This window comes from Serinus canaria, chromosome 10, assembly GCF_022539315.1.
Source record: "Serinus canaria isolate serCan28SL12 chromosome 10, serCan2020, whole genome shotgun sequence".
NCBI classification, from domain to species: Eukaryota; Metazoa; Chordata; class Aves; order Passeriformes; family Fringillidae; genus Serinus; species Serinus canaria.
The window spans coordinates 17,471,659-17,486,659 of NC_066324.1; the positions used below are offsets into that span (position 1 = coordinate 17,471,659).

The window sequence follows — 15,001 nt, forward strand, 5'->3', positions numbered from 1 at the left end:
GGCTCAGCACTCTTTGGGCTTCCCATGGGAGAATGAGATTCCCAAGGGCTTAAATCAGTCCCCCTAAGGAGAATGGAGTGGTGGCACTGTGATGCCTGGCTGAGCCTCCCTCCCAGGGATGCCTCAGTGCTGGCAGCTCCCACACACAGGCTGTGGTGCTCACCGAGCCCCCATGAGGGAATGGGACCCCCAGGGGGTTAAAGTGAGGTCCCCAAGGGCAGCCTCAGTGCGTTGGCATCTCTCCACACACAGGCTGTGGCACTCTCTGAGCCCATGAAGGGATAGGAGCCCAAGGGTTAAATTGGCCTCTCTCAGGGAAATAGGGTGGTGGCTCCCTGTGAGGCAGCTGCAGCTCCAGGCTCTCTCCTTATGGGAATGGGCTTTTTCCCTATGGAACAAGCACTTGACACCCAGTGGTTGCTGCTGCTGCTCCAGCCAGGGATTCCTCACCCATCAGAAAACACAAAGGGTTTTTTTTCATCTCTTACCCGGAAAAAGCAGAAAGCCCCTCACCCTTTTTGTGGCAGCGGAGGCGGTTCGGGATTCAGACCTTCCCGCACGTCCTTTGCTCATCCTCTGCCTCTGGTGCTGGGCCTGGCTCTGCGCTGAGCTGCAGCTTTGGATGGAGAGAGCCAGTGCTCACTGAAATCCCACCCAGCCCGTGCTGGGAGGAGAGATCCTAATAGAGAGTCAGATTTCCTTCTTTTTTTGTAATCCCAGTTTGGAGATGAAACGCCTCCCTGAGCTGGCCCCAGGAATCCTTCCAGTGACACTGCAGAACAGACCCAGCCCTGACGTAGCAGGTATTTCTGCGGTCGAAGCATGAGCAATTCTGCCTTGAATAAATAGCTGGAACTCTCCCAAGACTCCTCAGATCCCTGGTCCAACTGAGCACCTCCTGCCCTGGGGGGATCACTCCGGTGCCATGTGCCAGGTTTTTTCCAGGACCCAGCAGCTACTGGCCCCTGGGACACTCTGCATCTTTCCAGTCACCTAAGGGATGGCTGGTCCCCTGATGTCCCCTGTGGTTGCCCTGGGGAGGCTGGCAGAGCCCGGCATGGGGGAATCTGGGGTTGATGTGCCCACAGAACAGAGGAGGGAAAGGGAGCAGGTTGGAGAAGAGCTTTATTGGGAAATCCTGGACATAATAAATAAGGGTTACATTGGGAGATGACAGTGAGGGACTGGGGCTACACTGTGCTCCGTGGGGGCTGGAACCGCTTCTGCTCTTCCGAGTAGAACCGCTCCCTGCATCCCATCTGCCACATCCTGCTCCTTCCGCCCAGCAGCAAAGCTGGCCCAAGGGTCACTGCCTGCCGCCCCTTTTGGGATCGGGGCAGGGAATAACCTGGCAGAAACGGGGGCAAGGGAGTGTTTTGGGGAGCAGCATGGGGCAGAAGGGGTGGGAGGGCAGGGCCATGGGCGTGGCAGCGCCCGGCTGTCACTGTGTCAGGGCCTGGATGATGTCCTTCACCAGCATGGTGCCGATGACCATCTTCTCGCTGTTGATGGTCAGCTGGGCCGAGGAGCCCTCCCGCCGCTCCAGAGTGATGAGCACAAGGCTCCCGCTTGTCACTGTCTTGGCTGCAAACCTGTTGGGTGGTGAACACAGGGCTTCAAGGCAAGCTGTCCCCTGTCACCCTCTGGTCTCATGGGATGCTCTAGTGGGGACAGGCAGGTGCCTATCCCATTGGGTTCACTTAGGCTGTCCCATTTGGGTTCACTCAGGCTCCTCGTCCTAAAGGAAGCCGTGAGTGTCCCCGCTGTGATTCGGGTGAGAATGGAGGGGTGACAGCGCCTGCCTGATCCAGGTGTGGGGGTCCAGCTACCTGTACTCATTGCTGGCACCGCAGGGCACGCGGCCCACGTTGGCAGCTGAGGTCACTTGCTGGACGATAGTGTGGTCACTTCGGCATTTCTCAGGCAGTGTCAACTTCTCTGTGATCTCACTCATGCCCATCAGCTTCCCTAGAGCAAGCAACAGAGGCACCTGCCCATCTCTGGTCACACACCCTGCTGCGCCCTGCTTTGATATGCCCAAAGCAAGCCCCTCCAGCTCCCTGCGTTCCCCATGACATCCTGAGCTGGCTGCTCTGCTTGCTCTTGGTTCAGGATTCAGTGGAGTTGGGAAAATCCTTCATAACCCTTTCTGGGCTCATTCCCATGTCCCTGCCTTGTGGCAGCAGCCATGTCCCGGGGATAGGCTCCTCTGGGCAGTGGCAGCAATGGGGCCAGGTGCTACAAGGCACCAAGCACCTCCTACTCAACATTGCCCCCATCCTTGGGGTCAGGGTGGGGATGTGCTGATCCAGAAGCATGAAGACACAGGGTCTCACTCACCAGACACAATTCTGGGAGTGCCAGGGTGACATGGGCTCTTCACAATTTGTGGAGACCCAACACGGCCACCCTGGCACCAGGGTGGTCACCCCAGCCCACAGGCTGGGGCTGCAGGGTGGGGTGAGGCGAGCAGAGCTAGTCTAGGGGCCAGCTGAGCAGCCACTTACCCTCACCCAGCCGTGCCAGGTGCTCTAGGGACACAGCGAGGGCAGCAGAGGGGACAAAATTGTGGGTGAGTGTCAATGGTGGGTGCCTGTGCAGCACTCTGTCCCCCTCCCTGGCCCCACTCACCCTGCTCCTTCTTGAACTCATTCTCGCTCATGAAGACAGGGGCCATGAGCTCCCCCACAGGTGGCTGGATGGAGACGTAGAACTGGCGTGTGTGGGTGCTGGGGAGACAGGCAGGTGAGAGGGGCATGTGCCCAGAATATATCCCCTCTCCATGTCCTGTTACCCATCCCTACCCTCAGCAGGGGTGACCGTGGAAACTGTGGCACAGAAGGGCTCAGGAATGGGGGGAACCTGTCAGGCTGGACCTGGAGCTGCTGCTGCCTCCTTGTCCCCTTGCAGAGAGGCCTGTGCATTTCCTGCTGTACTCCAACCACCCCGTGCCCATCTGAATGTCTCTTCTTCCCTGGAAGGACTCTGCTGCCTGTCCTCCCTCCCCTCATGCCCTGCTTCTGCTGTCTCCTGTCCTCTGCTATGTAGAGGGATGTTGATACCTATCCCACTTTCCCCATCTCTGGAGCACCTGACGCCCTAAATCTTTGGGGACACCCATCTTCCCCTGCCCAGTGCCAGATGCTCACCACAGCTGAAAGTTTGCTGCCTGGGTGGAGTCACAGAAGTCGATGCCCATCACCACGGTGGCTGTGTCCCCTGGCGCCAGGTGCTCTGGAACCACAGGGCTGCCACTACATCCCACATTCTCACCCAACCCCTGTCCCCACTCTCCCACACCATCACAGCCACGCCATGCCATGCCATGCCATACCGATCTCAGGGAACTCCTGTATCCGCATGCCGGATAGTGGCTTGGGTTCGTTGACCCGCAGGTTCTTCACCTCAGTGTCAGTGTTGTTGGAGATCTGGATCTGGACGGCCACCATGTGGGGGTCGCTGGGGAAGGGCCGGCGGCTGAAGCAGTACTCAACCGCCAGCCCCTCGCCTGCCATGCGGTGCAGCAGCTCATAGGTCTTCACCGCACTGAACGCCGGGCTCAGCAGCTGCATCAGGGGACAGTGGGGGCTGCTGAGGGCTCCCTGCAACCCCTGCAGGTGGCAGAGGGCCCAGGAGCCCCCACAGGTGTTAGGAGGCCTGGGACCTCCCCAGGGAGGGCATGGGAAACACTTACGGTGGGTGTCAGGGAGGTGTCGGTGAGAGTGAGGCCCTCCAGGTCAGTCACCAGGCTGGTGGAGATGATGCTGCTGGAGGGGATGGGCTGGGGAGGAGGTGGAGTGACTGCAAGGGGTGGGGGGGGGGAGGAGGAGGAAAGGGTTAACAGAGCTCACAGCCCCATGGCTGTGAGCACAGCCCCATGGGGACACCCACACAGGGACAGTTCTAGTGCCTTAGCTCCATGAGGACAATGGCATGGGGACAGGCCCAATGGCACAGCTCCATGGGGACAGCCATATGAGGACAGAATGGTGGCATAGTGCCATGGGGACAACTCCATGCGGACAGCCTCATGGAGATAGCCCCATGGGGACAGTCATGCGGGGTCAGCCCTGCTGGCATAGTCCCATGGACAGAGCCACACTAGGACAGCCCAGTGGCCCAGCTCCATTGGTGTAGACACAACCCTGTAGGCTGTCCCTGTGCACAGCCACACGGGAACAATCCAATAGGCACAGCTGTCTGTCCCACAGCCATCATCTAGGGACAAGGACCCCTCACCACACCTGTTCTTGTCCCAGCTTTGCGGCTCCCAAAGGACCCATGGAGTCCTGATGGCACTGGGGTGAGTGCTCATGCCTCAGTTTCCCCAGCACCACTGGTCATTCGCGTATTCCAGGCAGCCACTCACAGTCATCCAGGTCAAGCAGGGAGATCTCCTTGGAGCTGGCTTTACTGCTGGGGGGCTGCAGCAGGGCAGAGATGGGGAGTTCAATAGGGGGACCAGGTATCCCTGTGCAGCCCCCCCATCCCAGCCCATCCCAGCCCTCACCGCCTTCCTCTGCTTGGCCTCTGCCTCGGAGCCTGAGTCGGAGCCAGAGGAGCTGCTCTCAGAGGTGCTGGCCTCTGATGACGTTTCGGCTCGGCCCTTCCTCCCCTGCAGGGCCTTCTTCTTGGATTTCTTTGCCCCTTCCTCCTCCTCTTCCTCGCTGGGGCTGCAGGGAAAGCCCAGCTCAGGGGGTTGGGGTGGGGGTATCACTGGGAGCATCCCTCTGCCTTCCTAGCGCATACCTGCCTGCGGTCCGCAAGACTGCCTTATGAGAACCTTCCTTGTCCTTCCTCTTTGGCCTCTTCTCCTCCTCCTCCTCCTCCTCCTCCTCCTCCTTGTCCTCTGACTGCTCCCCACTGTCTTCCTCCTCCTCTTCCTCGTCCTCCTCCTCGGTGCCAGAGCTGGAGCTGCCAGAGCTGCTGCTGCTGCCGTTCTCTTCGCTGCCAGACTCGGGCTCTGTGGGGGCACAGCTCAGCCCTGCTGCTGTGTCCCCCCACATTCCTCCATCTCCCACTTCATCCCACTACATCCTCCATCCTCCCATTGCATCCCCATACCCACTGCTGCCTTTCCACTGCATCGTCCCACTGCATTCCTGCATAGTCCCACTGCCCACCACTGTGTCCCTCCGCATCTCCAGCTATGTCCCTCCCATGACGGGGTGTCCCCACTGTCATGTCCCCTGTCCAATGCCCCACCATTGTGGCACCTGCCTGATGGCCACAGTGACCACTGCCCAAAATCTCATGCCCTCAGGTCCTCACCACTGTCTGCTGACTCTGTGGGCCCTGACTCGCCCTCTGAGTCAGAGTAGAAAGGCTTCTCCACCTTCTCCTTCCTCTTCTCCCGGCTGGTGCACTTGGTCCACTCAGGAACCTGCTGGCACAGGGTTGATGGAGCAGGGCCATCCCTATGACTCGGGAATCCAAACACCCACCTTTGTCCCCCCATCCCCAAGCGGATGTGTGAGCACTAGAGAGGGAAGGGGGGCAGGTGATCAGTACCTAGGTACCTTCTGGGGCTCTTCCAAAACTTTGAGTCGGTGTCCCCACCTTGGCCCCTCCTCCCCCATGCACCCGAGGTGCTCCACGCACCTCCACATTCCTCACAGAGGGGTCAGGGGCCTCGTCTGGCCAGTCGGGCAGCTCCTGGTAGCCCACAGCCTTAGCATTGAGCAGATGGGACAGGGAGCCCAGTTGGAAATGGTCCCGATCTACAAGGGGGTGAAAGGAGGCAGCAGCTCAGGGAGAGCCATGCAGCACTGTGGTGGCAGCTTGTCCCCCATGTCCCAATGCCCTGTGACCAGCGATCGGTACCTTTGAAAGAAGACTCCAAGATGGGAGCCGGTTTTTGGGCCAGGAAGAGCTTCTTGGCATATTTATTGAGGGCCCCGCTCTTCTCAGTGGGCACGATGAGCTGGCGGATGAAGCGAGCCCGGTCACGGATGTCATAATTCTGGTCGTACTTGGCCAAGTTGAGGACGTACTGGGTCAGCAGCTTGCTCTGCAGCAGAGAACATGCTCAGGGCTGGCCTCTCCCTCCCTGACAGGGAAACTGAGGCCCACCCTAGGATCACATCCCTGGTACCTGCTTGGAGTTGGTCAGGTAGAGCTTAGCTGCCAGATTGATGACCTGCAGCTTGACAATGTCCTCCTCGTTGGTGAAGGACTTGGCCATCTTGCGCAGCACATCAGGTGCGATCTTGGGCACGTGCTCACAGTACTCGCCGATGAGCCACAAGATGCTGGCCCGCGCCATTGGCACCTGCAAAATGCTCTCAGGCATGTGGCACTGCTGCCATCCCCTGCTCCTCTGGGTCAGCAACACCCCAACCAACCTGGATGTTGTCAGTGAGCTTGGCCATGTGCTTGATGATCTCGCTGTGCTGGGCCGGCTGCATCTGCAGCAGCTTTTTGATGACCACCACAGATTCAGCCACCACCAGCTCTGCAGGCAGAGACCCAGCCTCAGCTGGGTCCTGCCCTGAGAGTGATGGAGCTCCCATTTCACCCCTGCTGTGCGTACTCACCATCCCTGTTGGAGAGGAGCTGGACCAGGCCGTTGAGGCAGGTGTCCCGCACCTTCCCAATGTTGGTGGCACAGCGTCCAATGGCTTGGATGGTGGCTGCCACAAAGTCCTTGTCCATGCTGCGGATGTAGGTCTGCACAGGCATGGAGGGCACACGACACGTCACCCATGTGCCAGTGCCAGACATCCCCCCCTGGCAGTGGTCACATATTTGGGCCCTTTGGAACCACTGATGGAGTTGGTATGGCTTCAGCCCACTCCTCCTGGAGGGGGTCTCCTCTGCCTTTTCCATGGTGATGGTTTGGCACCAAGAGCCATGCCAAGGTGGCAGCCTCAGTATGGCCATGGCATACCTGGAACTCTCGCAGGATGGTGGAGATGTTGGTCTCATTGGCCAGGTTGGTGAGAACCTCCAGCTGCGTGAAAGAGGAAGAGAGATGAGCAGCATAGGGGGATGGTGACAGGGCACAGGGGTCTTGATGTGCTCCTGTCCCCAGGGTATGAGGACAGCTGACCCAAAGAAAGGGCTCCATGAAGCCACAAACCCACTCCTGACAGGTGTTTCCAGCTCACCTTGAGGATCTTGATCTGTGTGGGGTCCGTGGAGCGGATATAGAAACTTTTCAGATAGGGCTCAAACATCCCCTGCATGCAAAGCCAGAGATATTAGTGTCATCTCTGTCCCCTCCACCTTGCCAAGACCACCTCCAGGCTCTGGTGACCTTGCTGGCTGATCCTCATCTCGCTCCAGAGTCAACAGGGCCAACTCCCCCCACACCAAGTCTGAGACTCACCCGCCGCTTGATGGACATGGTGGCCACATTCTGTAGCACAACATACTGCACCTCACTGTGGGGACAAAGAGGGCACACAGTCACTGGGGCAAGGGCCAAACACCCTCAGCAAGTCCCTGTGAATATGGGCCAAGACCCACCACCAGCCTGGTGCCACCAGGATGCTGTCACCCCATGTCTGGACTGCACCAGCCCAAAAAGGCCTCCAACGTGATGTCCCTCCAGGGATGGGCTTTTTGGGGGTTTCTCAAAAAGGGTCTTGGAGCTCCCCATGGGTTCCAGCCAGTGGGGTGGAGGGGTAGGACACCACCACAACCGAGGTGCCACAGACCTGTGACTCCGCAGGAGTCGTACCAGCGCCTTGGCAATCACTCCAACCTCTGCCTTGGGTGCCAGGTGGAAGTAGAGCTGTGCCACGGCCATCACCACCTGTGGACACACACCCAAGTGACATGGTGGGAATGGGGGACACCCTCAGGAATGGCCATGTCCCCCAGTCCCACTATCAGCACTTGGAGGTAGCCTGACCCTGAGGACACCCATTTCTGGGTGTCCCTCAAGCACCCCATGAGTCCTAGACTGTGGGGACATCATAAGCCCAGACAGATGGACACCACCAGTGGGGAAGAAACAGGGTGGGAGTGAGGGTCTCACAGCGGCGTTGCGGCTCTGCAGCAGGGGCTTGGTGTTGCGCAGGAGGAGGCGATGGTCGGGGTCCATGACGTAGGGCTTGCGCTTGGCCATCGAGGCTGCCTCTGCCTTGGCATCCTTGGTGTCCTCCTCCTCAGAGCCATAGAAAGCCTTCTCAGTGTTCTCCTCCAGCAAGGACTCCTGCTGGCAGGTGGGACCCTTTTCATTCCCAAGAACACTCCCCTTCTCCCCACCTCCCTAGGGGCTCCCAGGACACCCTAAGGCTTCCAGGGCATTCTGTGCTCCTGAACTCACGTTCTGGTTGGGGCTGAGAAACTGGGTGCGGGCGTAGCGGGTCAGCATGTTGATGATGACCACCTGCCCCCACTCCTCCACATCGATGAGCAGGTTGCAGAGCTTGCGGTAGTTCTTGTGGATGAGGTCTATGCGCTCTGGGCAAACCTCCTCGAATGCCATCACCACACTGCCAGCCACCAGCTGCAGAGGGAAAGCCCGAGGTGACTTACTGGAGTGGTGGGATCATCAACAAGATGTTGGTTTGGTGGGATGGTGGCATCTTCATAAGGGTGCTGGTTTGGTAGGCAGCCCTCCATGAGGCTGTTGGCCCAGTAGGAACAGCAGCACTCCCACAAGGATGCATCCCTCTCCAGGGATGGCTTCATCCCCACAAGGACACTAATTTGGTGGGAACATCTGCATTCCTGTGAGGATGCTGGATCAGTGGGGACAGTGGCATCCTTATGAGGATTCTGTCTTGCTAGGGACAGTGACATCCCCATGAAGATGTTAGCTTGGGAGATGGCTGCATCTCTTCATGGATGATGGATCAGTGGGAACAATGGCATCCCATGGGGACACCACCCCTGTGGGGATGCCTGCATCCCGAAGATGACACCAATTTGGTGGGAACACCTTCATCCCCGTGAGAGGACAAGGCCAGTGATGTTCCCAGATTTAGAGGTGGGGGAGAGACAGAATCCTGCTCACTGTTGTTTTGTCAGCCAGCAGCTTCTCGATCACTTCAATGAGCTGGTCCTTCTGGTCTGAGTCGAGGCTGTGAGGGAGAAGCAGGGCAGATGATGCTGGACCAAACTCCCCATCCCTGCCTGTACCAAGCAGCCAAGATCCTTACTGATGTTGCATACAGTAAAGATATTATAAAAGAAAGGCCTTGTAAAATATGATTTAGGCGTTTTTACCACTCTAGCTAAGCTAGCAGTCAGCTTGTAACTTCCCATGTGAAAATAAGAATGAAAGAACTTAGCACAACAAGCTATTCTAGTAAGAAAACTGTTTGCACCTGTAATAAACAAGAAATCTGTCCCATGGGAATCAGTGAACAAAATATGTAAACTAACCAAAAATAGAGAGATTTGACAGATGTACACCCTAGCCATTTACTGGCTAATAAACTGAGTGTCAGTGTTTTGTTAATCAATTAGGTCTAACACAGTGCCATCTGATATTTCCTAGAAATACCAGCTTTGTGACCAAAGAATTGGCTTTTCTGCATGAAGAAACTGAGGCCTGGCTTCTTTATTACAACAACTGGTGTACCTTACATTTAGCAGCTGATCCCCCTCCCCGTTACCTGTACAGCTTGGGGATGGCATGGGCGGCTGTCTTGCGCACGTACGGGGACATGTCCGAGGCGGCCTCCTTGATGGCCAGCATCATGATGGGCACGATGATGGGCACGCGGATGCTGGACAGGACCCGCAGGGCACTGGCACGGATCAGCTGGTTAGGGTCCTGTGGGGACATACGGGGGGCTGCAGTGCTTCTGTGGGAGGCTCAGTGCTCCTCCAGACCTCCCTGGGTCCTCAGACCAGCCCACCTTGAGTCCTCGCTGGAAGGTGGAGATGGAGAGCAGGGCCAGATCCTGTTGCTCCTCTGCATAGCGCACCAGGTACACGTACACCAGCTTCTTCACCTGCAGGGTGAAGGTGCCACCTCAGAGCCCCCTGAACTCCAGCCAATACCCAAAAACAGGGAAAGTGCCAGACCCTGGGATGCCACCAGGGCCACCCAAGATCTTTCTCACCTCAATGTTCTTGCAGGCAACGTTTTTCACCACAGCGGGGAAGAGATCAGAGGCGTTTTTACCACGGGCAATCATCTAGGGGGAAAAGAAGTGGTGTGACACTGGACAGCTGGCACAGCAGGGGCTGGTACAGCATGAGATAGTTCAGCACCAGCAGTGGTCCCCACCAGTGACAACAACACCCACCGCCACAATCCTCTTCATGGCCTCCAGCTTGAGTGAATCCTTGTTGCTGTCGAGCATCTCCTTGAGGTCATCATGCCTGAACCACACCAGGGGGAAAAAAAATCCCATTTTCACATTTTTACCTGTTTTTAGTCTTTTTTTTTTCTGCTCACAGCCTTCCATCAGGCTGGCAATCCAACCCTTCGTCATGAAATATTCATGGGGACAGGAGTTGGGTTACAGCAAGGTGAAAGAGGAACCGGAGGGACTGGCATGGTGCTAGCACCCAGTGCCATCCTCATCCCAGGCACTGGGACAAGAACTCCGTCCCATCCAGGCTGTGGTTGTTACCCTACATTGTTCCTAAACCACGGGTGCCCATCACCAGCTCCATCTGGGCTTGGCTGGGTGTCCCTTGTCCCTCATGGACATAGTGGCATAGATGTGCCAGCACACCCCGATGCAAAGTCCTTCCCTGGTCCCCTCCCTGGACTGGGAAAATGCCACCAGCCTTTTGTAAAGTTGTCACCACTGTCCTCTTTTCTAAGGGACACTGGTCCCTCCCTAAACTGGGGGCACCTGCAAGGCTGCATCTGAGGATGACACCCATGGGACGATGCTCATCCAGAGCCACCATCACTAGAGGGTCCTGGGGGTGCTCCCTGGGGGAGTCTTACCGCGGCGGTGGCCCGGTGCCAGTGTCCACTGCGGGCTTGGTGCCGGCGAGTGGCCGCAGCTCATCGGCTCGCAGGGCGCTGTAGCAGGTGGGTTGTCCAGCCTCGGTGGCCAGCACCGGGCTTGTCACCTCCTCGGCCACACCAGCACCCTCTGGTGTTTTCGGCCAGCCAGCTGGCCCCACCGGCAGCTGCCGCAGCAGCTTCTGTACTGGCGGCAAGGACATCATAGCTTTGACAGGCGGTAGTGGCCCGGGGATGGTGACAGGGCTGTGGCCCCGCTCCTCTGCCCAGCACAGTGGGCTGAAACCTGATGCCATGGTTGGGGTTGGGTTGCAGCCTAGATCAGGACACAGCTCCCAGTGGATGAGGCAAGCTTGAGATGTCAGGTCCAAAGTGACATCTGACCTGCAGTTGGGACCTGGGGACACTGCAGGGAGCTCCTTCCCCAGTGCTGAGTGGCTCAGTCCTGGGCAGGGAACTCACATCATGGTGGGACACTCTGCCTGGGTGGTAGGGTGGCATGATGGGGCACCTGTGGGTGTCTGACCTGGGTGGTGGGGTCACACTTGGTGCATTTGTCTTGCCTCATGTGCCATGGATGGCTCACAGGAATGGTGACAGAGCTGGTGTGGCTCTGGCAAAGAGCAGAATGCAGATTATAGTGACACTATGGGTGTGGGGTCACTGCAGGTGTGAGGGACACTGCCAGGAGGTCAGGGTTAAGGGGACACTGCCGTGAGGGCAGTGACAGGGCCAGAGTGAGAGGCACTGGCAGCAGGTCACTGAGGTAGCCTGGACAGATGGGGAGACACAACCAGAGTGTCAGGGCTGGGGGATGCTTCCAGAGTGGGGGACACTGCCAGTGGGGGTCAGGGACACTGGCAGACATGGGAGAAGGGAGTATTTCCAGGATGGAAGACATTGCCAAGGAGGGGTGAGACTTGGACAAACTGGGGGGCACTGCCAGGGGCTCATGGGAGGGACAAACACTCTGAGATGGGGACACTGTCACTGGGTCATGGATAGAGGGCACTCTCAGACTGGAGGACACTGCCAGTGGATCAGGGCTGGGGGAATTTGTCATACTGGGGGACACAGCCAGGGGTAGGGAGTGTTACACTGCAAGGGACACTACTAAGGGGTCAGGAAGGCGGAGGACACTGAGATGGGGATAGTGCTGGAAGGTCATGGATGCAGGGCACATCCAGAGGTGGGGGACAGTGCCAGGAGCTCAGGACTGGGTGGACACTGTCATACTGGGGGACATTGCCAGAGTATCAGAGGGAAGGGGACACTGCCAGGGGTTCAGGGAAGGAGGAACCCAGCGAGATGGGGACACTGCCAGCAGGTCACGGGGACACATCCAGAATGGGGGACACTCTGCAGCATTAGGAAGGAGTACAGGGAGAGAGGGGACACTCCCAAACTGGGGACATTGCCAAGAGGTCAGGGTGGGGTACACATTCAAAGTGGGGGACACTGCCAGGGAATGAGGACAGGAGGGACACTGTCATATGGGGGGATAGCACCAGAGGGGCAGGGATGGGGAGATCCAGCTGGACTGGGGGACACAGCCAGGGTAGAGAGTGTGATGCTGTCAGACAGTGATTCAGTGATTTCCTGCTGGGGCAGCAGGGAGCGGGGAACAGTGCCAGAGAGGGGACACTGACACGGTAGGGAGGGCCAAGAGACATTCCTGCAGCTCCAGGAGCACACCCCCCATTCCTCTTCACCCCTGCCCCCCGCAGGAGCCTGTCCCACGGCAGGGTGACATCCCCAACATCCCCCCCCCACGCTGGGAACCTCGATGCGGTGGGGGGGGTGTGAGCTCAGGAGAGGCACAGGAGCCAGCAGATCCCGTGGTGGGAACACCGTGCCCGGCATGCCCCAGCCCGAGGGTGGGAGGTTCAAGGGGAATCCCCGCACATCTCCCCCAGCCACACCATCTCCAAAATCCCGCGGTGCTCCCACCCTCTCCGGCCTTTGCAACCTGCAATGACGGTGGCGGCGACGTGACCGCATTCCCTGCTCTATCCCTGTCCCCATCCTCATCCTTATCCCTATCCACATCCCCATCACCATCCTCATCCACATGCACGTCCCTGTCCCCGTGCCCACGTCGGCGGCCGCTCCAGCCCCGGCTCGGGTACCACATCCCCGCCGAGGACGGCGGCGAAGGCCTGCAGCGGCGGCCGCACGGGCAGGCTCGTCCTTGTCCCCTGTGCCCGCATTGTCCCCACCTCTTGTAGTCGGAGGAGAAGATGCCGCCGCTGGCGGGGTCGTGGCCGTACTCGGGCTCGCCCAGGCTGGAGGAGCCGCCCTTCTCCTCGCCGTAGGCCGGGCTGGCGGCCATGGCGGCGGGAGGGATGCGGGATGCGGGATGCGGGGGGGACGCGGGAACTGATGTCAGCGCGGGCGGGGACGCGCCCGGGCCCGGCCCCCGCCCGGGGGCAGCCCGGCTGCACCGACCCCCGCCGACATCGGGAACGGCGACTCAAGGGGAGCCTGGCTGCCCCAGAGGGGTCCCTGCAGCCCCGCACCTGCACAGGTTTGGGAGCGGGACACGGGGGACTTTAGGAGAGCAGTGCTGGGGACACGGCTGTGATGGAGCAGAGCTCACAGTCACACACGTACTCGTCCAGAATCACCAAAATCTATCGTGATTGTAATAGACATTATTGTGTATTATTATAATTAGACGTATTTAAAATAGATTACATTATAGTAAAGAATGTTATATGTTCGGGTGTTATAATATGTATTATTAAATCATATTGTATTACATTTTATTATTATTATATACATTATTATTTATTTATAATATTGTGTGCAGTATACACAGTACATTTATTTATATATTACATATAATTTATATATTCAATTACATGCTGCATGCTGTAGACCATATATTGCATGTTATTCATTACATTACATTATAATATATTAGATTTCATTAATTATGCAATACTGTGTATTTACCATATTCAATCATACTATGTTATACATAGTCTATAAGCCATTCTACATTCTAAAGTTTATATATAATATATGCAATATGTTATTTTTGCTATTTATTGTGCTGTTATATTATGCTGCAGATTATACAGTATTATATAGTGTATGGTATTTAATGAAGTACATATTACATATTGTATATGTATTATCTACTGTATGATAAAATGCAATATTTTATGATCTGTATTCCCGATGATAGTATATGGGATGTATGATATCTGAATTATTATGTATATTAGGTATGGTATTAATTTATATTATTCTTACAGATATTGTTATAGATATTGTAGTTTATATTTAATATTATTATCAATAACATGATAGGAATTATATACTAGATATATGATCATATATTAACTATACTATAGATGTTGTAGATATGACTATGCATATTACAATGTTTCATATATATATTTTATATAGTACTATAAATTATATCAGTCATAAGATATTGTTATTTATGTTATTATAGTTGAGATTTTGTTTGCATTTATTTGATGTTTCCCAGGTACCTTATACTATTGGCAGGTATTCCTGCTATTGTTTCTCCAGGCAACTGACCAGTCCTGGAGCTGTGTGGATGGGGCAACACTCACCCCATCCCACAGGAATGGGGCAGCAAGGGAAAATGGCCATGGTTCAAGCAGCAGAATTGAATAAAGCGTCTAATTAATGGACAGCAATTAATCTTCAGCACAGAGACACACTCACTCCAGCCCTCCCTGGGACCCCATAGCCCTCCCAGGGCCCCCAACCCTGCTTGGATCTCAGACCTCCCTGGAGACCCTGCAGCTCTCCTGGAGACCCCAAACCTCAGGAGACACAGAGAATATTCCCCCTTCTTTCCCCCCCATAAATACTGACAAAATCCCACTGGACATTCCCTTCTCCCTGCTGAACTGCCCCAGCTCTTTCAGCTTCCCTTCCTAGGGAAATGCTCCAGAGTCTTGGTGGTCTTTTGTGGTGTCTCTCCAGTGTGTCCCTGTCTCTCTCCTGCTGGAGAGCCCAGCACAGGACCCAGCACTCCGGGGGTGCCAGGATCACCATGGGTTGGTGACTCGCTCCCCCTCACTGCAGATACACTCTGCCTCATCAGCTGGACCAGTAATGAAGAGGTTG

At 56.4% G+C, this 15,001-nt stretch overlaps 1 protein-coding gene across 5 annotated transcripts; it reads right to left on the minus strand.

Moving 5' to 3' along the window:
• Positions 1-1,107: 1,107 nt before the first annotated feature.
• AP3B2 (adaptor related protein complex 3 subunit beta 2) lies at positions 1,108-13,248 on the minus strand. 5 transcript variants are annotated; one of them, XM_018913709.3, is made up of 27 exons: positions 13,108-13,248; positions 10,212-10,287; positions 10,026-10,100; positions 9,819-9,914; positions 9,573-9,733; positions 8,969-9,035; positions 8,276-8,458; positions 7,985-8,161; positions 7,662-7,759; positions 7,331-7,385; positions 7,110-7,181; positions 6,890-6,952; positions 6,537-6,669; positions 6,345-6,454; positions 6,095-6,271; positions 5,824-6,010; positions 5,602-5,720; positions 5,272-5,383; positions 4,750-4,963; positions 4,511-4,673; positions 4,370-4,424; positions 3,695-3,801; positions 3,335-3,566; positions 3,150-3,234; positions 2,632-2,729; positions 1,830-1,968; positions 1,108-1,592 (listed from the first exon to the last, which is right to left on the minus strand). In XM_018913709.3, exons 1-27 carry the CDS (start codon positions 13,218-13,220, stop codon positions 1,442-1,444), a joined length of 3,318 nt encoding a protein of 1,105 aa, XP_018769254.2. In that variant the 5' UTR covers positions 13,221-13,248; the 3' UTR covers positions 1,108-1,441. The 5 variants fall into 5 exon arrangements, with proteins under 5 accessions (XP_018769254.2, XP_018769259.2, XP_050834559.1 ...); XM_018913714.3 differs by having other exon boundaries at positions 7,985-8,164; XM_050978601.1 differs by lacking the exons at positions 1,108-1,592; positions 1,830-1,968; positions 13,108-13,248 and having other exon boundaries at positions 2,641-2,729; positions 3,150-3,254; positions 7,985-8,164; positions 10,212-13,093.
• Positions 13,249-15,001: the final 1,753 nt, after the last annotated feature.